Source organism: Squalius cephalus, assembly GCF_949319135.1.
Source record: "Squalius cephalus genome assembly, chromosome: 4".
Classification (NCBI taxonomy): Eukaryota; Metazoa; Chordata; class Actinopteri; order Cypriniformes; family Leuciscidae; genus Squalius; species Squalius cephalus.
Genome location: NC_137125.1, coordinates 35,645,028 through 35,670,898, shown reverse-complemented (window position 1 = coordinate 35,670,898; position 25,871 = coordinate 35,645,028). Strand labels below are relative to the sequence as shown.

The window sequence follows — 25,871 nt, the reverse complement described above, 5'->3', positions numbered from 1 at the left end:
TTCACTCTCACCACTGTCTGATCCTTCAGACTTCACGCACAGAGCCGTGACACAACTTGTCAGGATTCAGACTAGACAGACCATTCATAAAACCCCATCAACAACACAACAGCAAGTCAAGCTGGACTCATATCAGCCCACTTCTCCAGTTCATCCTCTTTGACTTACTGTGCGCATTTTTTTCTTGCGGTTTTTCACTTATGTCCCGCAAATCCAGCGATGACTATAATCTGCGTAGTATGAGCAATCTGATGGGCGAGCGGAGGAAGAGAGCGGCGGATGATGGAGAGCGGAGTCTCATCAAGGCTCCGTCCAGCGCGAGCCTCAGCAGCGCCGGTCCCTCAGCAGCGTCTCCTGCGCCCGCGGACCTGGAGCGCGCGGCGCGCAAACAGTTCCAGCAGGATGTCACGCCGGGGTTCGTCTACGTGCTGGCCGCGTTCTCCGCTATCGGCGGCTTTCTGTTCGGCTATGACACCGGGGTGGTGTCCGGGGCGATGCTTCTGCTCAAGAGGGACATGAATATAACTGCCCTGTGGCAGGAGCTGCTGGTGTCCGGGACTGTTGCCGCGGCGGCGGTGTCCGCGCTGCTCGGCGGGTGTCTCAACGGGTTGTTCGGGCGGCGGGTGTGCATCCTCACGGCTAGCTTTGCCTTCGCCATCGGGGGGATAGTGATGGGATCTGCTCCAAATAAGGAGGCACTGCTGGTTGGACGACTCATAGTGGGACTTGGGCTTGGTAAGTGAGACACACCTGACCGATGGTGATGCATTCAGTGTGCTCTTGTCATCAGAAAAGTTACTGTGAGGTTGTTTTGTGTCTTGCTTTTGTATTGTATTTCAATCTTCAGTTGATTTGTGGATAACACTTTACAATAAGGTTTCATTTGTAAGCAAATGTTAACTACAATAGTTAACATGAACTAACAATGAACAGAACTTACAGCATTTATAATCTCATCCTTTACTAATATTTATCAAATGTTGCCTATGTTAACATCATTAATGCACTAGCTGTGAACTTAACTAACATAGTTATTATCTAACATTAACAGACGTTAATAAATGCTGTAAAAATATATATTCATTGTTAGTTCATGTTACTTGAGACCTATTGTGAAGTGTTTACTATTTATGTAATTTAAATTTTAAAATGTAATGATTATATCAAACAGATATAAATGTTTAAGGTGATGTAGTTACTGTAGCTACATGTTACTACATGTATTTACTATATGAATAAGTAAATGATACATAATTACAAGGAACTAACCCTAAATCAAAAACCTAACCCTAACAGTAACTCTATATTAAGTACATGTAGTTAATTAATATTACTCAGTACTTATTTGAGTAAGTGCAATATAACAACGTCAACTTAAAATAAAGTGTAACCAGTTTTACTATAAAAGGTGGTCAATATGCAGTTTTAAAGAGCTATTTCTATCTAAGCTCTTAAATAGCCTACATTTATGTTTATCTTTATGTAGTCAGGTTCATTCAGTCTTATTAAATAACATTTTGGACTTAACCAAATAAATAACTTTATAAAGTTACCTAACAAAACAGTTTCTGCATATTTTTGTTTGTTTGTTTGCTTTAAATAAACAGCATTTTTAGAAATCAGCGACATTGTGTTTTGTAAATGGACAGTACAGTGTTAGCTCTTTTCAAACTCATTTCAGACTGTTTATTTTTGAAAGTAGTCTGGCAATTTCGTCCCTGTGGACTGTGGAAAATAAACACCTTTCTCAATAGTTTATGTAATGTATGTCTACCAACAGTGTTCAACGGTCTATAAACAAGCATCACAGGAGAACTTTTTGTATTTATTTTGGTATTAATTTGCTTATTAATTTAAACAAATTGTTTGTACTTTGTACCTTTTCTTAAGACATCACACGTCTCAAAAAAGGGCTAAGCCAAGAATGGCAAAATATTTAGTGGTCTTTTATTGGTTTTAACCATTTTGATCACAAATCACTGGTCAGGAAATAAGCAAGAATTGCACAAATGCTGTAGATAAATTAACTTAGCACTGAATAGTCTTCCCCATCTTGCAGACAGCTTTTTACAGGAAGAAGAGTCTGTGATGTTCCATTCAATGTTGATGGCTTCAAACAGTTCATGAGTAGTTGAAAAATGTGTCCTAATATGAGACCGAATATTCACTATATGGTTTAAATCTGGACTGTGTCCAAGGCCAAAGCATGAGCCTGATGGACTTGTGCTCAAGCCACTTCTTGGTTGAATTTGTGGGAAGCAAGCCATTCTGCAATATTCTCCTTTACTCCGAAGCATTAAATGACTTTTCACAGTGAAGCAGCTCACTAATACACGCAGCTAAAAAGGCTCCACACACAATGACACAGTCTCTTCCTCCATGCGTCACTGTGGTAGAGATGCATTTATTATTACACTTCTCATCATATTTTTGAAGACACCGCTCTGGAGCATCACCATGCAACTCGTGTTTCATTGTGATTCATCACTCCACACACATCTTTCCATATTCTGCCAAAAACTTCATGTTCTCAATTTACCAATCAGCACAAACACTCATTACTGTGATCTTCCTTTCTACTCTATACATTTTCTTCCTACACCCCATGACGCTTTGTGCGAACTATGGGAGTAACTTCCGTTAAAAACAATCAGTGAAAGGTTCGCTCTATGAATGCCATAATAAGCATTTTCAAAAACTGGGTACAATGAGATGACATTATTATACTCAGGCTTCAACCATCGAACATTAAAATGATATAAAAAGTGTAAAAGCATTAACATATTACTACCACTGTAGTAATATGTATGTCTGCAATATTGAGTTATTAACTGATGTTGAGTTAATCAAAAATGTTCATTAACTGGAACACTGAGTGAAAATATGTGACAATAAATATTGTATTTACCTGCTTTAGAAACGTTCCAGTAAACACTGTTTATAGGGATAAGAAGTTAAAAGGGGGAGACAATTACATTTTAAAGCATCTGTGTGAAACAAACCTGGAAAGAGACTTGAGGATCTGGGGAGAAAAATGAGAGATTCATAGTGCATTCCAGTGAATTATTCATGGGATATACCATAAATTCAATCAGGAGATCAGACAACAAATGCATAGTATGTTGTCTTTTTTCATACTGTCACAGCGGAATACAAAGACAAAAATTAAAACAATCAGGAGGAAAAGAACGCAGTGACTAAAAAGAGCCCTTGACATAGATATTCTCGTCATACCACCTCACATAAAAATACCAAGCGTTACGTTATTCTCTTTCAGTCTGAACAAGTGAACGTGAAGGAAATTTTTACAGGATTATTTGTAGCGCAACCTTATGAATTTAAATTATTTGTTACATTATTTTTTGAGTGGAACCTTCCCAAACCGGAAGCGCCTCCCATAATCTAAAATGCAGTAGGCTCATTAGGAAAAAGTGGTGTTGTCATGGAAAAAGTCTTTGTGTTGTCATGTGGCCTTGTTGTGAATGACCTTTTTTGGATACCTTTGTTCTCTTGCCTCTTTGTAATGAGATGAATAAGAGTGTGTTTCTTTCACATTTCCTTTGTGTCCATTGCTCTATTCAGCGAGTCCTTCCAGCTTAGTAAGAAAACACTTAAGCACCGAGACAGTTCTCTAATGTATTTAGACATCCCGGGATGTGGCCAGTAACATGTCATCTCACAATGGAAGAAATCATTAAGTTTAGCCCCTTCCTCACCCATGGCCACTCCAGCCTGTTATTCTAGCTCTCCTAACCATTGCAACTGATTCCTTCTGCAATGTTCCTTAAGCTTCAAGATGCAGCCCAACCACTTCCCAACTGGATAAGGTGGCATATATCATCTCTGCTCTGCCCGGCAAAGCAGTGGAGGTTGAGGGCGGTCCAGTTCTCCAGTCCGCTTTTATCCAACAATTCCGGGAGGTGACGAGCAACCAATGCGGTACTTGCATGCCGGTGAGTAGTTATTGTGTCGAAACGAAAACTATGCAATGTGCTTCTTCACTCTTGTAATGTCTAGCAGTTGGAATGAGGCAGCCCTCCTCACCGCGTATCATCAGGAGCTAATTCCTGCTTTACAGATCCAGCTCGCATAGTGAATAGTTTTCGTTTCGGAAGTCTGCGCTTCGGATGCTTTTCCTGGAGGAGACAATGCAGATTAGTTCCACCTGGCTGACTCTGGAAGTGCAAAGGAGTAGACAGGATGAGCGGTTATGTTTATACTTAATGAACACCATTCATTGCTCTACCATCCATACCTCACCCTTCACATTGAGATTACCAATACGGTTCTATCCAGACTCCTGCCCTCATATACTCCAGCGCAGCAGGGAACTTCATTGCCCGATCACTCCGATCACTCTGCATTTAAAATTCAACTGACAAAATTCAGCTCCTTCATCAGAAACCCATTGGTTCCAGATTCAATACCCAACGGGATCACTCACCCTCCAACCTAGGGACCTCCACAGATAAACACTCTTAGTATTGTTAATTACACAGAAGATGTTGTACTGGGACTGCTATGGGCTCATTCATCACAATCTGACTCTTTCTTTGGTCCACTTGAGATGTGAGCAGTTTGGGTGAGCAATGTTTTAAAGGTTGCCTGTCCATTCCTGTTTGTCCCACCACCATTGAGAGTACCTCGATCCTTATGGCATTGACATTCAGAATCAAGAATCAAGCCTTCCTTGAAGTGTTCAGTCCACTCCAAACTGGATCTGCAGAGCGCCTATAACCTCATTCATAAGAGATGAGATGACTTTACACCTCAAAGTCGAGAAGTGCGAGTTTAACTTTAACTGTCCATTTCCTGTGATATGTCATATTGTTTCAAGCAAAGTGCAAGCTATCACATCCTGGCCTCAACCTTCCTCCAAGGAGTAACAATGCTTCCTCAGCTTTACCAACATTTAAAGGCTGTATATTTATAATTTCAGCTCTCAACAGGGTCCCCATCCTCTATCAACTTGATCCAGAGCTCCTCTTTATCGTGGAAGACGACGTATCTGTTGCCGGGGTTGATGCTTTCTCTCTATTTTTTTGTGCTGTTCTCTTCAAATATTGTCCACAGAGGTCCAGAATTATGATATAGATAACTGGAAGCTGCTGGCTATCAAGATGGTTTTATAGGAATGGTGGCACTGGTTTGAGGGCCTTAGCATCTCTTTCAAGTCATCACAGACCAAGACAAGCTTGAGTACCTCTGTTCCACCAAGAGACTGAATCCATGCCACGCTCCCTGGGTACCCTTCTTCAGACCAAACCTACATACCCAATTGCTCATAACTGCAAGAACCACTTATCGTTCTCTCCTGGATTGGCCACGCAGGAGTCACAAAGGTGTTGGCACTGACCCAGAAGATACTGGTGGCCCCATCTCCTACACAACATAACTATATTCTCACATTGTTCCCACATTGAGTCTCCAAAGTTCCAAGTATTTTTTTAATGATGGATTTTCATAGCTTGACATTAAAAGTTTGGGACATGGATAAAACAACAAAATCTTTACATAAAAGGCAACTTGAAAAGTAACAAAAATAAATGAAGACAGTTGGTGGGTTGAATGCTGTTTTTATGGTAACATGCGGCTATGTGTGTGTGTATGTTGACTGTATATTTTTTGGACTATTTAATATCTGTCAGACCTCTTTGCCTTTTGAATAGTGTTTCAATAAATGCACACAGTAGGCTTATTTCAAATGTGTTCAATGTGGTTGATTTTTCTAAAAGATTGTACACTGTCTTTTTAATTGCTTTGCATAAAGGATACCAAATGAGTCATAGTGTGTGTAAGATCACAAGCTTTGATAAAATTTCATGCAGTGCTTCATTGAAAATTCAGAACTATTTTTAACTCAGGCAATTAGTACAGAGTCATAAGGATTCACATGATTTGACTGGGTGAAGACTGACAGAGCTCCACAAGCTCAAGTGGTATTTTTCATTAATGATTCCAAGGTTGGTTCCAAGAATGACCTGAATATCCCACGAGTATTTGGAAAGAGCAATTTAGCCTGATGCTTATTGTCTAGGATTACACACTGTCATTAGGGAAGATTGGTGTTTTCTCAATCCTTATAATGCCTGGCTGAGTAATGCCATTTTGATTGCTTAAATCCAGAGAATTGCCATTCGAGCGTTATACTGTGGACCACAATCCATATATTTATAATTTTAAAGGTAGGCTACTATTACTTTAAGTAATACACACACAATACACATTGGGGCGGTGGGGTTGGCGTGTTGTACTTGGGGGTGCCTCTTTTTCCAGTAATCAAACCAACCATCCAGAACACCCTGTTAGTGTTCTAGTAACCACAACACCATGGCAAACAGGCACAACACACTAATATCTTCATTGTCGCCGATTCTGAAATCGGATAGTCTGAGTAGGTGCTATATTTGAATTTGAATTTACATTGCGGTCGTTAAAAAAGTACGCTCTATATAGTATGATTGAATATGGGTGGTATGAATGAAATTCGGACGTACTGCACCCGCCATGTTGTTACTGTCACGTGAAAAGCATCAGACGTGTCGCTTCACTTCCATTCATGAATCCTCTCCCGTGGCCTCAGAATCTCGGCGGAAGTAGTAGGTCATCCAGCAACTTTCCGGCTAATGTTTTTTGAAAACTATGTATTCGGACATACTACTCTTTTGGCATCCTTTTTTTCGCATGCTATATAGTATGGAAGTATTTGATTTCGGACGCTAAGTGTGAGTTTTTGTGTAGTTATCTTTGTATTCAAGAAGTATTTCTTTTTCAATTTCTAGTACTATTTGAAAATACTTATAAATACATTGTCTTGTAACTTTTCTGAAAGGTCATTGATCTGATAATTAACCACTGACTTCTGGTTTAAGTGATTGAGCCCAATTACTTCCAGGCTGACCTTTGTGAAAACAAAACTACTATGGAGCAAAAGGGTCAGTTAAACCATCAAATTAATGACCTTTTCCTCCGCTCATTGTGTTTATTTAGCAGAGCTATGACAGCAAAGTATGTGTTTACACTACTGTATATGAGTCATATCATTAATGCAGTGTTCAGAAAGTCAGTCTCAATAGATTTGGGCAATTCCTCACCCTAACAATCCTTCAAACCGGGCGCAGATCTTTGTGCTAATCACAGATGGTGTAAAGTAGAAGTTAATTTGGCTTGGCAATGTCTGAGCCAATGGTGTGATCAGAGAAGTAGCTAAGCTGTTTTGACAGTCGTCTGCTGTCTCCATGACTCCTCCACCGTTGTGGAGCGAAAGGCCATTAAAGCGATGGCCTCTCACGTTGAGTGTCTGGGGTAGGCCGTTGAATGAAGTGGGTGTGTTTTTGCTTTAAGACACTCACTGTTGCTAATAATAAGAGACAGCTACAGCTTCAGTGTAGAGTCTCACACTAATGAGCTCACTCTCTTGTTTAGCAGCTAAACCTAAGCAAAAGCATCTACAGTTTTCTAGTGGACATAAACAAGACACCAAAACAACATAGATTGTCTCCACTTCCTCTGACTGACTGTTACATCATTAGGGCAGAGCTTCAATATTGTTACTGTGATGTACTCAGGAAATCTGATTTTGAATAATGATATCAGTGGATTGATACTTGCTAAGTATTCCCTAGCGCATTTAAACAGATTTACTGCTGGCCATTAATGTTGAAATAAAACACTCACACTGTAACTCTCATGCAATATCAATAACATTGCAAATTGCGATTCAATTGTTTGTGTTTTCAGTACACATGGATGTTCTAAAGTGAAGTGAGCTGCCTCGCTGTCTACATACTTCTGAAGCAGCTTCCTAACCAAGACAAAACCTCACAAGTGACTAATGATGTTCTCTTCAGGATATAAACTTTGTTACCGGCAGCATAGTAATAACTCTCTGCAAGATTGAGTTAGCTGCTAAGCTTGCATAACAAAAGCTCGAAAATAGATAGGACACACTTTTTTGTGAAATTGGTTTATTTGAATGAGCTGGAACAATTTTTAGTGATATTTCTTAGAACTGAACTAATTTATCATTTGTTTCTAAGCATTTGGGTCTGCTCCGCAAAGTAGCCTATGTGATTCTGACTTAAGCTTCTACTAATATATTTGATGCAGTCTTTATGTCTGTAACGTGTCCTGTATTTTGGGCCTGTTATATGGCTCAGTTCCGAGCCTAGTGAGTTAACTATGTACAGTGCCCTCCTCTAATATTGGCACGCTTGGTAAATATGAGCAAAGGCGGCTGTGAAAAGAGCCAATCCCAGAATGCACTGCACAACAAGCTCAGTAAACAATACATCCAAGATGGCAGATGAAGTGAGAGAATTGTTGATTATAAATATATTTCATTTAAAACTGAAAAATATAAGTAAAAATAGTTCTGTATCCCAAATAAAATGAATATTTGTGTGAGCTATGTATGTTTATGTTTAGAGTTATGCTGTGAGAGTATTGTATTGGTTGATTAGCAACATGCTAACATCAGAATCTGCTGGAATCAATTGTTAGTCTAGTATCCTGTGTAGACTGCTATTTGTACGATGCAGGTTCCATTTTGTATCAACCCAGGATCATGGGAAAAACATGGCTGTGGCGACATTTCTGCAAAATAAATGTATTTTGATTTATTTATTGCGACAATCTCAAAGTGAAACATCGATTTACTTTTATCCAACAGATGACGTGAATATAGTAACGTTTTAGTATGTTGGCAGCAGTTCGGTAATTAAATGTCTTGTGAATGACACTAAAAGTTAATACTCTATCGTGTTCGGAAATAGCGTTCCATCTACATTAAACCCTACCATAATCCCAGTTAACTAAAGCAAACATGAGATTTAAGCCATTTACTGAAGCAATCATAGCATTTTAGCTCGTTTCTACAAGTCTTTAAGCTCTTTTATTGTGCAATGCTGTACCAGGTAAGCTACTGAACAAGTTTACTTGTATGTAGTATTTTACAAATCATGCACCATGGTAAAAGTCATAACATAGTATTATGCAAGAAACCACACGAAAATTGTCTTTATTAATCAATAATCTACACTTGTAATCATAATTTGTGTGAATAGAAATAAAAGTTGCTGGTGATTTAAGCTGTAAAATGTATAGGCACATCTGGTGATTTAAGCTGTAAAATGTATGTATAGGCACATCTTTCCAGTGAGCAGGTTGGTTAGGATGCATCCATAGAAGGTAGCTGCTTTTTCAGATTAGGTTTTGGAACATACCCTTTGAGACAACTGAGCGAGTCGTGGTTTCATTGGATATGCAAATGATTTGATGTTTTGCCCCTCAATGGCACGTATGAAAAATATGATGCTCCACACCGTCATCTTAGTCATTTTGAATGATCCTTCCATGTGGCATAATATCGCTCTTCCCACATGTATAAAAAATGAAGGATTGTCTGTGAATAAGCATTGTTGGATAACCTACATCAAACTACGTGAGAGGAGAATACATCCTTCACTCATGTGAAGTCAGTGTCTTTCAAAACGTAAATGAGATGCCAATAACAGCTGTCTTCTCACAGTATTGATTAACCTCCTTGTGAGGGAAGCAGCGAGGCGTTCCCATGGCAACAGGTGCGTTGTCTGCCGGGCAACGAGAGCGACAGTGAACTGGGGCTATTAATAGACTTTATAGCGAGGGGTTATGTCGTAGACCTTGTCAGATTAATGTGGGCATGCATGGACTTTTTGTTTGTTCTCCTGTGTAAATATCATGTGAACACTGGTCCCGCCACACCCCGTCACACTTCAATTTCCTCCCCATCCCAGTCTGTTGGAAGCAAATTCACATTTTATGGTGTCCCTGAGATTCCAGAAATCACTTGCTTGTTGAAAATTTGCATAATGTGACACATCAGTGATGTAATTGGTGGGAATGAGAAGGATGTGGCCTGGCTGTGTCATCTCTTGAGCCCCATGTGATTGGCAGGGAACACGGGCACACAAAGCATATTGTTGCGTGGTCCTTTGTAGATCTGAGAGACAATGCCAGTGTAATAAGGCTTTCAGTGTTTGGGGATTTATTATGTGGTGCATGTCTGCAGTACTAGATTTGGATTCGAACAGCATTACTGGCATGCATAAACTCACTTTCACGTGTTAAATAAAATAACCTATTTTATTTTGTTTATTTTTTATAATATTATAATTTTTTTCTACTTCTATATTTTTTTTACACTACTATACTTTAATGAAAATGTTCAGCCAAATTTTTTTTATTTAATGACCCCTATGCCATTCCAAATCCAATCAAGTGGAACACGATATGAAAATTAAGCTTTTCCCCCGTTATGGTTGAATCCCGGAAGCTACACCAGTTATTTTGCCAAGAGATCTCTTATTTATTATTTACTGTATATAGGCCTACATGTGTCAGACAAAATCACTGAAATGAATTAGTAAGGAAAATACTGGCTTTTAGGGCTGGGTTAAAAATATTGATTTCTCGATTTTAATCGATTCTCATTTTTACGAACCGATATCGATTCTTAAATCCCAAGAATCGATTAGGCTAGTCATCCTGTTTACAGTTGATGAATGAATGGAACATTGTAGCATGCATCCCATCCAATAAATCGCAATAATCTTTGTGCTTTGTTACTAATGATATGAAACAAAGTCTCAGATTTCAAATTACATCCATTTTCTTATGAAATTCAAAAACATAAATACCGTTGTGGCGCTTTGGCGTGAGATCGCTCTGGCACAGCTCAGCTCAAGAGAAGCAACAGAAGCAACGGAAGCAACTCTTCCGCCTTAATAATACCAGTTACAGCGCGAAATAAACATGAATGAGCATCTGAAAAGGTGTTAAAAGATACAGTACAACTTATCGAAATCTGTATCATGGAATCGCTCAATCAGTGTTTCAACCGTGGAAAAACGTCAGTAAAACAGCTTGTAAACAATGTCATGAAACGTCACATTTACCTCAGAAAAATCATATCCAGTGACCATAAACTCATTAGTCAGCTAGAAAAATTAACTCTAGAGAGGAGCATTTTGCTAAATATATACACCATTTTACATATTCATTATAATTTTTAATGTTCTTCAATATTTATTGCATGTTTGAATAAATCTGTCAAGTTTTTATGACAGACACCATTTAAATGTTTCTATTTCATATAACTTTATTATTATAAAAATAAATAAAAGTGTAATTAAAGTGTTTGTATACAAATCAGTTAATTTTTCCCTTCAATAATAGTAGGCTAATTAAGGCTACAACTGACTCCCATAGTTTACAGCATTAGTTAAGAGATTTGTTTTCCTTGAGAAAATTTGCCATGTATTGTACCTGATATCCAAAATAATCAATATCGAATCGAATCGAATCGGAATCGAAATCGAATTGAATTGCAAGCTTGGGAATCGAAATCGAATCGATTTGTGAAATTTGTGTCAATGAAAGTGAATGGAGCTTGGGCTGTCAACCTCAAAAATGATAAAGATTAACTCTAGAATATATAGTGTACAAATAATATGGGATAATATGTACAAAAAATATATAATATGGTCCTTTTTAGGGATGCATGATATATCGGCTACCATAACGGTATCGTCCGATATATATTTATTTGAAATGTTATTGATATATTAAAGCCGATCAATAATTAATTATTTCCTTCAGCTGAGACACTTCAGATGCGCACTGTTCGCCATGATTGTTTTGAATTGCTTGTAATATTATAGGAATCACTTCAAAACAGGAAAATACAGTTAAGTGCAATATGTTGCGCAAGTCTGTCATGAAGGCTAAATCATTATAACTGTTTGCTTGGGACATGTATTTTAATGGTGAGTTGTTTTTGTAATCAGGCTCTCAAAAATGATATACAAACTTGGATTTAGATTTATCAGCCAATATATATCGGTTATCAACTTGCAAATATAAAGAATTATTGGTTATCGGTATCACCCAAAATTTTCATATCGGTGCACCCCTAGTGCTTTTGTGTCATTTTGGAGCTCAACAGCCCCAATCCCCATTCACTTTCATTATGGAGAAGAGAAGACAGTAGTTTCTTCAACTTTTCCCCTTTTGTGTTCCACAGAAGAAAGAAAGTCATATGAGTTTGTAGCAACAGGTTGAGGGAAGGATTGAATTTTCATTTTTGGGTGACTCATTCCCAAGCGTTTGTGCTTTGGGCACTATATTTTCTAACCACAAGATAGATTTCGAAAGCAAAGCTTTGTAATAAAAGACAAAAGGGTGCAGGAAATTCATTTTCCGTTGTGCTTATCCATGTTTTTGACTTCTTCCATCCATTCCATAAAGCATACTCTAATGTTGAAATTATTTTCTATGTAATACTATGTAGGGTACAACGGGGCTTAAGAAAAATGCTTAAAAATTAATATAGATTTACAGTAGTGACATTAAATTATATTTTATTATATGATATGATTAATATCATATTTTTAAATATGGTGATTATCTCTAAGGTGGACACCCAAGTTATGTTATTTACCATCTGAATCTAACCATGTCATGTCAACAAATGGAAAAGTCAGCCGGCTGTGTATCATCATGTTAATTATTGTGATTTTCGCCCCAACAGCATTTGTTACTTAGTTAAGCCTACAACATTTAAAAAAAAAAAAAAAAAAAAAACATCAATTAGATCAAATTAGCACAGAATCAACGTCGAGGATCAGCCAAATTTCCACGTGCATCTTGAAAAGTGAATGTTTTGGAAAGTTTTGTGCCATCTAGTGATTTAGAGGAAAATCAAATCAAAGGTGCCTTTTACCCCGGTGCGTATTTAGCCATGTTGTACCCTATATAATAACTCTTTATCATGTCAATAGAGGCACTACAATTTCATTATCTTTAATTGATATTTCAAAACTGTTACTGTTCATGTCCACCACCATCATCCCCCCATCATCCGCACAAAACAACAAACAAAAAAACCCCAGCTGGAACAACATACTGCACTGTAATGTCTAATAAGTAGTTTCACATCTATGGAATGTGAGCAGCTAATGGAAAGATGCCAAAACAAATGGGAAATAGCCTATATTTGACTGCTATATATACATCCGTCCAGGTATTGGGTCCATGACCATTCCTGTGTACATCGCTGAAACATCGCCACCCCACCTGAGAGGACGCCTGGTCACCATCAACACACTGTTCATCACAGCGGGCCAATTCATAGCCAGCCTTATTGATGGGGCCTTCAGCTACATGCAACATGGAGGCTGGAGGTAGGAGCATGAAGTCTTTCGGTTTTAATGGCAGAATTTGTATTGAATCTAGAATTTGTCTTGTTTCTTTGCTGTGGTGTCAAATGCGGAACAATGCAATGACCTTATTTTTTAATTTTGAGAGTTAGTATTGAATGATTTCCATGATGTTCACAATATACAGCGCCATGGCAAAATAAATGACTGAGATGTGAGCTTGAAGTCTGAATTGAGTGTGATGAGAGAATGAATTCACTGTGTGGATTTGTCTACCTCTGTGTGATGTGAAAGTCAACTCTACTGGAAAGAATCGTCCTGTAGGGCATCCTGTAAATCATTTCATTCTCACTCTCTGTAGCTCGTCATAATAAACCCTCAAAACAAAATAAATGTTACACCAGCAAATACCCCCCTCACCATGTGTAGCTGTTGCTCTGGGAAAGAAAATGTAAAAAATGTGTACTTGATGGAAATGTTGCCATGTATTAACTTTTATCTTCCCGAGCATCAAAACCACAAATCGCTCTATGTAAATGAGGGGATTACTGAATAACCAACTCATTCTCATGATAATTTGCAGTAAATAATGATTCAAAGGATGGTTAGTTTCATACAAAAAGTTATGACTGTTTTTGCTTAATTTATTTTATTACAGCCATTAAGTTTGATGTTTAGATTGCATGGTTAGGTTTAGTATGATATACAAACTATTCCCTTATGACGAGTTATCTTGTGGAAGTTATGACAGGTTGGCTTAACTGGCAGATATTTCTGGTAAAAATCTAAAATGTGATTAATTTTCTCAGAAATACTAAGCACAAACCTATCTGTTTGTCTCCACATTCTGTACAAATTTTATTTTTGTCTAAGATTTTAGTAAAATATGGGTAACACTTTACAATAAGGGTTCTTTTGTTAACATTAGTTACAGTACATTAGTTAATTTGAACTAACAATGAACAATACAGAATTTATGAATCTTAGTTCAAGTTAATTTCAACATTTACTAGTACATGATGCATCAAAATGTGCGTCTATTAACAGTAATTAAGGCAATATGAACTGACATGCGTGAACATTTTAGGGTTAAGGTTAATAAACACTGGAAAATGTATTTCTCATTGTTAGTTCATGTTAACTACTGTTTACAAATGACTCATTGTAAAGTGTTAAATATGAGAATATACATTAGGCCTATATAGGCCTAATGTATGAAATCTGGTCATATAATATATACAAGTATGTATTTATTCTTAAAACAAGAAAACACAATTTCTGGTTACACTTTAGACGTTCTGTTAACTATAAGTAACTTTGCAACTACATGTTAAAGAACCAACTCTGAACTATTAGAAACTACATATCAGCTAACTCTCATTAGACTATTAGTAGACTGTTAGGTTAGGGTTGGTAGAATAAGTTGACATTTACTTGCAAAGTTGCTTATATTCAGTAGATTGTCTGTTTGGGGAGCATCAAAATAAAGAGTTGACATGTTGACATGTAGTTATAAATTTGCTTATAATTAGTAAAATGTCTAAAGTGGATTTGTCAAAGGAATGCTTTTTTTTTAGTTCACACCATCAAGCCTATACCATTAACGTCATGTTCTGTTCACATCAGATGTAGTTTTAAAAATAAACTAGCAACAAAGCGTAGGCACCATGTATCTTTCAGCAGCTGAGGATAAGTGACTATAAGACATCAATTAATTATTATTATTATTTTTTTTCATCTGTGTAGGTATATGCTGGGTCTGTCAGTGGTCCCTGCATTGTTGCAGTTCCTAGGGTTCCTCTTCCTACCAGAGAGTCCTCGCTGGCTCATCCAGAAAGGTCTTACCCAAAAGGCCCGGCGCGTGCTCAGCCAAATCCGTGGCAACCAGAACATTGACGAGGAGTATGATACTATCAAAAGCAGCATTGAAGAGGAGGAAAAGGACTGTGGAGGAGGTGAGAAAATATAGTCTTGCAAACACTCACAGATGCAAGTAGCTCAAAGAAACACAAATATAGTCTCAGTTCACTGGTTTCATTAAATGAAGTACTCAAGTGCACAAGAGAACACCATGTGGATATTGGCAAACTTAGAAGCTTTCACGTTTTCACAGATTTGCTGCATAAATGAGCCCGGAAGTCATTCGTTTTAAATGGGAATTGGTGAATTGAGATGAAATGAGTATCGGACACTGCTACAAATGCGGCAAACTTGCGGTGACCATTATGGATGGTAAATAAGTCTAGAACTAGAACTAGTCATTAGACTGATTCAAACCAATTACTAACGAGTTGAGTCTTTTTAACCAATTAATTTAAAAATAACTAACCCATAAGACCTATCTGTTAAGTATTTTGCAGTAGCACTGTATAGTGACGCAGTCCCAGAATTCTGCTACAGCAAGGTGTCTAATTCTACTCCTGGAGGTCCACTTTCCTGCAGAATTTAGCTATGCTTAACACACCTGGAAGTTTCTGGTGATCCTGAAGACCTTGATTAGTTCAGATGGTTCTGATGTATTTAGTTGGGGCCAGAGCTAAACACTGCTGGAAGGTGGCCCTCCAAAAGAAGAGTTGGACACTCCTATATTACCGAGTATTTTGGTAAAATGTTCCAAGTGCAATGGTCAAAGAATGCCGATAAAGGGCAGTTAACGGATCTATGATTTATGTCTGATACAGTGGGATATAGCAGTTAAGTAGGAACACCTACTAGCAACAAACAGTACAAAATCTTGGCAACCTCAGTATCATTACATTTTTATCCTTATAAAAGCAACAAGAACAACAAATCAAAGTAATCGAAGTTGTGGCAGCAAGTCTCACAGAATCAGAAAAACTTGGGAAATGTCAAGAGTCAAGGGACAAGAGGATATTGGAAAGTGGATTGGTTCTGTCCTTAATTACCTCTGATTCAGAGGTCACAAACTACTGGCTGAAGAGGATTTTACATCCCACTTTTCTCTGCAGAAATGAAGGTGAAGGAGCCCTTTAGAGTTTTCAAGCTCTATCCAGAACAACAGTCTTATTGTGGCACAATCGAAAATGCCTTTTTGCACATTTATATCTGCTACAGTCCAGGAGGTAACCTGGTGGAGATTAATGGAAATGAAAGGGGAACAAATGTTTATTAATGCCGAACAGTACATGCAGGGCACACCAGCAATAAAAAACCCAAAGGCGCCACAGGTGTTCATGAACCAAAATTCATTTGAGTCAACCTATAATAGTCAAATGCAATGGAAGGCAACATTACCAGCAATTCAACGGCACAGCAGGGCAGAAACAACTACTGAATAGCACATGTACTTGAACAGCATGTTTCACCCAAGCAAATATAATTCAGCCATAGATGGAGCCAATTACTAACAATAGGAAGTCACCCACCCCCTAACCAGCCCTTATACAACCTCGTTTGCTAACCAATCACATGTCAGTCATAGTCTCCCAGGCCTTATTGCCACTTTACAGATAAGGCGTTCTCGGGAAAATCCGTTTCGCGTTCCTACCCCAAAGCAACAAAATAAAATAAAATTCTTTATCAAAATTTATAGGGAAAGACAAGTACTTTGTTTAGGCTTGGCTTGTAGGGAATTCCAAACCTGCATATATTCAAACGCACATAACTATAGAACCCATTCTAAATGCTCATGTGAACGCCATCAGTGTTTCTCACAGGTTCGCGTTTAAAGTCTGTGTAGAGGGAATGGTGTCGTCTTAGCGGCCCCTAATTTAATAACAAATGATCATTGCGACGGAAGCGAATCAATCAAAACTAACTTTAGATGGAAATAACTTAACTCTGCTGTAAAGCCGAAACAATCTCTGTTACCTTAAATTATACGCTTATCTCTGTAAAGCTGCTTTGAAACAATCTACATTGTTAAAAGCGCTATATAAATGAAGATGACTTGACTTGACTTGACTTGACTTTAGAACATCTAAATATGATTGACACTTTGCTATGGGACAGGTTTCTGACCTCAGACAAGTCATTGTGAAACCAAGCCGAAGACCCTATGGACATTATGGTGATTACACCTTTGACAGAAAACACATATATTTTCTGGTTCTGCAGCTGTGATAGTGATGATCTCATGCTTTCATCACTCAAATGTGAAAGGTCACTGTTCATGGGTTTCAAATGGGCAAATGTCAATTACTGTGACAGTAGGTAGTAGTTACAGGAGCTGAAGTGAAGCAATTGCAGTGATTGTTCTTAAGGGGTGTTTGGAGCAGAGGTCGCGTTAAATGAAAAATTTCCATCATTGACATCTGAAGGCCGTCCGTCATTTTGACAGATTACACTGAGGGTGATCTATTGCGGTGTTTCTCAACTGGTGGGTCGCGGAATGTGTAGTCAAGGAAACAAAAACAAACGTAATTTTACGCTTTTTTATGATACAAATACAATACTTTTATTTTGAAAGATGTGCGTGAAAGCTAAAGCTTGTCAACAGCTTTAGCTTTCACGCACATCTTTCAAAATAAAAGTACAAATAAAATCTTCTGTCAGATGCAGTTTTAAGTTGTAGTTTTGCCTGAAAACACCGCTTTATCAATATTCAGTTTGCAGAAACCAAAAGTCATTCATTAACTTTTAGAATTGGCTAATTTTTGTAAGTAACGAGTAAGAGTTCAACCAAAGTCCCAAAGTCAGTTCATGCTGTGGCCACATTTGCATGCCCTATTTAAAAATCCAGCATTTCTGGTCACCAGCATAAGGTATGTTTTGCGAGCTGGGACCAGTATGGGATGCTGGTTGCTGTTTGCTGGTCCCCAGCATGGGAAGCAGGAGTGCTGGTGGTCCAGCTACACCATCATTCTTGCTTGAGAACAGCATGCTGGTCTACCAGCTAGACCAGCACTATACCACCAGCATAAACCAGCCTGGACTAACATGGAATTCATGCATGTTTCAACAGGGATCGACAGGGAGTGTGTGTCCAAAGGGCATGTTTCAGAACACTGACTGTTTCTATGGGAACAGGAGCTTCTAACAGCAGTTGCAGTGACGTGATGACTTTACCAATTAGTGGTTGGATCTTTAATTTAGTGGGCGGGATTTGATTCTCTCGTTAAACCAAGCACCATCTTGGTATATATTCCTTGGTTCAACAAAGAGTTTAGATACAAAAGCCTCTAAACACTATCTCCATAAAAAATTCGAAATTGATATTGAGCGAATGCTTTCCGCGTTCATCAAATACTTTAGTTTAAAATCCGCTAAAGTCCGGTTCGTTACCAGAAACCGCTAAACGCCACATACCTTTGTCAGCAAAAGCCTCCAAGTCCACAGAGGATCCAATCAGAAGATATGCATCAAATCATTTGATTTCAAGATGGATGACGGCGTGCGTATGAGCCGGCTTTTTAATTGCAGAGGTGCAAGTTTTTATCATGTTTTGTCCATTGTTACAGTGGCAATGACAGGATTTTGCAAGTTGCAAGTAAACACAACCATGTTCCTTGTGCTGCTGTAAAACTGACGTGGAAACGGATGTGGAAGTCACTTGCATCACAGCTCCCCCTACTGTGTGGATTAGTTTCTTCATTGTTACATTTTGAATTCTGCTTTCATCATTTGCAATCTTTACAGTTGCATTTTTAGTAATTTTGTAACTATGTCTTGTTGTCCAAAGAGGTGGTCTTAGAGGTGCACATGGACTTACCTGGTTTTGCAGCAAAATTCAGTTAAATTTGTTAAATACCAATTAATTGAAATACCAGCACTCCTGCTTCCCATGCTGGGGACCAGCAAACTAACATACCTTATGCCTGTTAATCCCACAATCCTCTGCACAAGCCTGCCACTCAACTCCCACTGAGAATAAATCGAAAACACCTGCCCAGCCCCCGCTCACTCCACACCTGTGGACAGTAACAGTGATATCAGCGGTAACAGTTCACATGCACTGCATCATTTCAGTGGTGACAGAGAATTTTGAAGAGAATATAATTATATTTGCATTGCAATCATGATACATTGTCCTACTGTGCGGATTGGATGTCGTTCTGTTTTTGTTTGTCGTCTTGTTTGTTTTGATTGTTCCTGATGTGAAACACCTCAGCACTAATAGAAAAGGAAACGGTAGATGTGGAGAGGATCAAGGGAAATGTAATGAGAAATCGTCTAAATGAGGTGACACTGTTAAACCTGCCATCTGGTATCGCAAAGACGGAGACAGCTAAAATGAAACATCACACATCAAGCGAGAGAAGTGAATCAGCGAGAGGAATGATAAATGTAAGACCTTTTAAAACAGTTTCCCTAGCCTTTTTAATAAAATCATATTGATTTGTAAGGATATAATTAAGCAATATTACACTCACACTTGTGTTGTTGTGGGCTACTGAATATTAGGGGCTGTTTACACGACACCATTTTCAACTAAAAACGTAAAACTTTTTATGCGTTTTGGCCGTTCGTTTACATGACAATGGTGTTTTGGGTGCCTGAAGATGCAAACTTTTGAAAACGGGTTTCAAAGTGCAAAACGGTCTTGACAATGGTGTCGTCTGTGCGCGGAAAACTCAAAGGAAAAACTTTCAGTTTTAAGCATTTCGTTGTCGTGTAAATTTACCCTTAGCCTGGCCATGCTAAAGCTCCAATTTTATTTGACTTACTGGGAAAATGTGACTATGATAACATTACTGCAAAATGATTTTATGAATTTGCTTCTTGCACATTTTGTGTGACGTGGTAAAGTAAAAAACGTGTTCAGTTTTATCTGAAACATATGAACGCTAAGTTTTATGATGTATTTGTTGTACATAGCGACTCTGAGGCTAAAATGCTAATGCTCAATCATAATTCATGTTTGAAAATAATGAACCACCTATACCTAACCGATACTGATTACAAATACAAACATGAGCAAAAATGCATTTTCTGAAGAAACCATGCCATTTTAGCTTGCTTCGACAAGTCTTTGTCTTGACACGTTTCACAGGACTCAAGAACTCTGCATAGGGCAAGTACAATGAGATGAGCTACTGATCAAGTTTACAATGGCAGAAAGGCCATACTTAAGAAGCTTTTAATGTGAAAATCTAAATATATGAGAATACAAATCATGCACTATGGTAAAAGTGTTTTGAGGTCATAACATAGTATTTTGAAAGGAACCGCATGAAAATAAGTTTTTATTAATCGATAATCTTTTTTTCTAAAAAAAAAAAATCTAAGTGTTTTACTGGCGTTCATTTCAACTGGAAACTGCAGTGAACTGTATGAATAGGCACGTTTTGCTAAAATGTAGGTAGAGGCATGCTTCTCCAATGAGTAAGAAATATAGGCAGTATTAACGACACCCTGAATGAATAATTCAGAGATTTCATGAAACTCTTATGGAGCTCATGCCTCTAGGAAATTTGGTTAGATATACACATGGAAATACATGTTCAGCAGCACATATTAAATTTGAACAAATTAATTGATAATGTGTATTTATGTGTGTAGATGTGTTTTTTCTTGATTTGTACAACTGTACATCTTGTACAGTGTGCTTTTATGCACAGTGTTACACCTTTTTAACACCTTGCAACTAAACGTCTGCTTTCATCTCCAGACTTCATTATCCCCTAAGTGGCAAGATTTGCAAGTCTTATTTATAACATGACAAATTGAATATTACAATGCTGAAGGTGTTGTCTTTTACTTCAGTAGTCAGTTGAAAAAAAGCAAAAAGCAATATATATATATATATATATTGTCCTGAAAGTAATGAGAATTTCCAATGCATTGTGCAGTCTAATTTCACATTTAGACTGAAATGATCTAAATTTAATTGTATATTTAAAATATTATAATTTTAAATATACAGAATTCAATAATATTTTCACTCTGTTTGCATAATTTTACTAAATTCCCCCACATATTACATGTGTCATATTTCATCTCAAACATGCTCTTTTCAGACACTGTTGTCTCTTTGGTAAGTAAACTTAACTTACATAATAATAAGAAGAAGAAGAAGAAGAAGAAGAGGTTAGTGTGGTGGAAATGACCTCCAGTCCTATTTTTCTGAAAGACTGATATCAATTTTCACAAAATAAGTATTGAAATGACCTATTTTTATACATAAAAGACACAAGTAAATTATGAAAAAAATTTAAATAAATTGTAGACTGAATAAAATATATTTCACATAGTTAGCTATAAACATCTTAATAGTTCAGCATGATTCTCTTCAAAATGTTCCTCCCTCATTAAAGTAGTTGACCTGAATGAGAAAACTGAAGGTATGTTTAAATTACAACGATGTAATTAAAAACTCAAAAGTTTGCGTTTTTCACGTACAGGCTGCAACCTTGTCAAAATGATCCCTGTTCACACGGATCTGTGAAAACAACTATATTATTAAAAAATGAGCCATGTTTGACTTATTAATTGTGTCTGTTGACACAATTAGTAAGTAATTAGTAATGACTTACTAATTGACAACAATGTTGCATGCATGCTGCCGCTGCAAGCACAGTATAACAACTATATTATGCCAGGCCAGTAGTTGGCGATGTCACTTTGTAATGAAACACTACACGCCTATAGACTGAATACGTAATATGCGTGCGCATGACGTCACTGTTATTAAAAATTCACATTTTTTTAGTTTACATGGAGATGATAACAGTATCATTTTCAGAAACTTTTTCAAAAGATTGTGTTTTCAGGCCCCGATAACGCTATTGACGTCTAAATGACCATCCAAAAGCTATAAAAAAAAATATATCAGTTTTTAGTTGAAAATGTTGTCATGTAAACACCCCCCCCCCCCCCCCCCCCCCCCCCCCCAACTATAGAAGAAAGTTTACACTAATGTCAACTATAGCACCCCTTGTGGCAATACTGAGAATGCAACATGTACTTCCAGTGGATTGTAAACAGCAAATTCCGTATTTTCACATTTCATAACTCTTGCTTGTGCAACTAAAAGTGTTTTCATTCATGTACTAGCCTAGTTTTCAGGCCTATGGTCAAAATAGCTCTTTTTTTAAGTGTGCAAAAAGCCTTTCAGACAAATTTTCTGTAAATTCATGGCTCATTTTTGTTTATTTTGTGTATGGGTGTATTAAACTGTATGTGTGTTTGTTCTGATACAATCATAGTGATCGTATCATAGAGCGAGGCATTGAAAATAACCTATATTATCCTTTGATAAAGCATAATGTGAGAAGATTGGATCTCAGGCTTTTAGTGCATAATATTAACAAAACCAGACAGCATTAGAACATAATGATCTATTCAGGAGTTCTGTGATGTTTGCCATGTTATGTTCATTCAACATACAGTCTGTAGCTTTTATAATATAATGCTCCCAGTTAAAATACACAGCTAATCTTTTGCAACATTTGTGTAGATGTTTCCCAAATGAGCAGGAACAGAGACTACAGGTATGACAAATCGTGCTGAAATCTCTTGTCTGCCATAATATAACTGGACACACAAACATACACACACAGCAGGCGAAAACTGTCACAATGATGATGTCTTACAATATGAGTTGTGCTTCTCATTGCAAATTCTGCCATTTTGGTGACATTTATGAGGATTGTGGGAAGCAGAAAAGAACAGTCGCTTAGAACAATGTCCCAAAAATCTTGAATAATTTGAGCTTTTTCAAGCATGCTCAATAGAAGAGAGGTTTTTCAAGCATTTTCATACAGTTCACACATAATAGCTGATGATGTTATTAGAAAGCTCTGTGGATTTGGACTGTTGGTCTGAAAAGAGCTCTAGGAAGTGAAATGTTAGTGAATACATGCTGATAAAAGTGCGAGAAAACATTGAAATATTGTTTAAATTAGGAAAATATGCCCCAGATACTGTATTTAAAACCCCATTAAATGATTTGAATGCAATTTTGTTATTTCTAAATCATTTGATTTGATTGTGTCTTAAAGACTATGTGAACTAGGATTGTTAGTAGTGTAATCATACAAACGCCTTACATTATTGAAATTCAGTTTCGTCAGCTTTAGTCATTTTTAAATGTTTTTGGGTGATCTCAGTGAAATAATCTGTTAAAAAAACAGCTGGTGTCTCGCTCTAAAATTAAAGCCCTATTTATGATGTGCTTTTGTGTAAATCGTGTTTCCAATGACAACAGCACTGAGATCAGGTGATATTCAGCGGCCCTGGTATATGTCTCAAGAGGGTAAATGGGAGCGAGTTTAAGCCAGGGGAGACAGACAGTTGTGTAAAGTGTAATTGTCCCTTATGTTCTCCTGTCATCTGTGAAAACATAATTTTCCATCATTCTGTGGGATATTGTCAGGCTGGAATGTGCTGTTGACCTATTGCTTTACACAATATCAAACCACTGAAAGAAATTGGCATTTTGTTCTTCTCTTGCCCTTAAACGTTTGACTTTGAGGAGATGGAATGTCCTTTATGATTGTATATGATTGTAAAGCGCTTTGGATATACAGTAGCACTTAGTAAAGCACTGGATAAAATGCCTCATTCATTCATTCTTTAAACCTTTTTAGGAGTAAATATCTTTTAGATTGCTTTGTCATCTCTCTAGATTATTATTATTATTATTATTATGACGTGTGTACTTGATCTTGTTTAGGTGTGTCTGTGTCTTCATAAATCATTTCATTAAAGGAATTGTATTCAGATTTGATTTTGTCTTCGAGTATTGATTGGATCGTAGGAAGTTGGGCGTTGCTAACTAAATGGAGGCAGATCTAAATGTCAGTTTGTAGTGAAGGATATTTAGTCCAACCCTCGGCCGAGGTGCACGTCATGAAGAGAACAGACATCGTTTTGAGGGGAAGGGGAGGTTAACATTTTTGATGAAAGATTACAAGTATATGATTTTTTATTTTATTTTTAAATTATGTGCACGGATAAATATGTTATGTCTATTTCTGGGTTTGTGTTTTGTTTAAGTTGTTGGCCTGTTAGTTTTGCACTGTTCCAAGTTTACTTCATGTGTCTCACCGGTGTGTAGTTAATTATCTTGTTTTTTTCCCTAGTGATTACCATCACTCACAATATAAAAATTCCCTCCATCACACATTATACCAAAATCCACTTGAAGTTTGAATTCAGGACATGTGATAAATGTTTTACAGAATTTCTGAATTGCTAATATTTCTCGAAACCATCACCCACTTTGCCAAAACCTTAAACACAAAACTAAATTTCCAAACTATATTCAAAGAACTGACTCTTCTGGCAAAATCAAACAATTGCCTCAAAACCATTTTATCTGTGCTCAAAATCAAACAATATATTGTAAAAAAGTAAACAAATTTTGTAATTATGTAAAAAAAAGTATAGTAATCACAGCTTACAGTAGTAAGGTGAATATATTGTAAACTGTATGTACTGCAAGTGTAGTATTGTACTGAATCTTGTATAGTATTGAATGTCTATACAATACTACATACTACTATATTAAAGTGAATGTATATACAATCATCTAAATATGTATACTGTATGAAGCTTTAGAGATTATGTTTTATGCTACTAATCTGCTCTCACAATGTCAACTGTTTTAACATTGGGTGGTCATGTCTCTAACTTCACGGCATATCTGTAATTAAAGAGAGATGGAAAAAGTGTAAAAGAACAAGAGAGAACCTCTATTCTCCTGTAGGATTTTTCTTGGCATATTAATATTAAATGAAAGTCAGAGTACAGCAGAAGCTTGATCATATTCCAGGCTGCTGCAGTTTTCAGCAAACCTCTTCCAACTTTTACCAATAAAGAGTCTTGCATGTACTAATCACCTCATCAACTCTGCACACACAAACACACACACACACGCACACACACACACACACACACACACACACACACACACACACACACACACACACACACACACACACACATTCAGTGTCTGGTCTTGTCTCTACCATCGTTTGACTCATGACTTACTTGAAGTATACACACCTCTGTGTCCAATTCACCAGTCTGTTCAAGTGAGAGAAATTCACCAGTCTGTTCCTGTGAGAGAAATTCACCAGTCTGTTCCTGTGAGAGAAATTCAGCAATCTGCTTCAGTGAGAGAAATCCCCCAGTCTGTTCCAGTGAGTCATCTTCCCCAGTCTTTTCCACTGGGAGAAACTCTCCAGTCTGTTCCAGTGAGTCATCTTCCCCAGTCTGTTCCAGTGAGAGATATTCCAGAGTCCGTTTCAGTTCCAGAGTCACAAGCCTCTTTCAACCTCAGAGTTCAGTCCTGAGCCTCCTACAGAGTCTGAGCCAAGTCCAAGGACTACTGAAGCCTCAGCACCTCATTTAACCTCAACTCAGAGGAAGCAGAGGAAAAAACATCCCTCTGCCAGTCTAGCCCCTGACCACTGCCCAGTGTCTGTTCCAGCCCCTGACCACAACCCAGTGTCTACTCCAGCCCCTGAACACATCCAAGTGTTGGCTCCAGCCCCTGACTTTAGTCTAGTGATGGCTCCAGCCCCTGAGCACAGCACAGAGATGGCTCCAGTCCCTGAGTTCAACTCAGTTTTCAGTCACGAGACCACTCCAGCCCCAGAATTCAGTAATGAGTCAGCTCCAGCCTCAGAGTTCTGTATCGAACCCATTCCGGCTCCAGAATCTACATTGGAGCCCACTCTAACCCCTGAATCAGCATCAGAGCCCACTCGTACCTGTGAGTTTCCTCGAAATTTACCTCCAGTCATTGAGTCCGTACTAGAATTC

The 25,871-nt window shown here is 37.7% G+C and overlaps 1 protein-coding gene across 1 annotated transcript in view; it reads left to right on the top strand.

Moving 5' to 3' along the window:
* The first annotated feature begins 61 nt into the window (after positions 1–61).
* The window catches only part of slc2a13a (solute carrier family 2 member 13a), a 59,489-nt gene continuing 33,679 nt past the window's right edge, over positions 62–25,871 (top strand). The window contains exons 1-3 of the mRNA XM_079868545.1: positions 62–735; positions 13,064–13,223; positions 14,946–15,154. Of these exons, the coding sequence (XP_079724671.1) occupies positions 201–735; positions 13,064–13,223; positions 14,946–15,154 (904 nt within the window). The 5' untranslated portion in view covers positions 62–200. The remainder of the gene's footprint in view (positions 736–13,063; positions 13,224–14,945; positions 15,155–25,871) is intronic.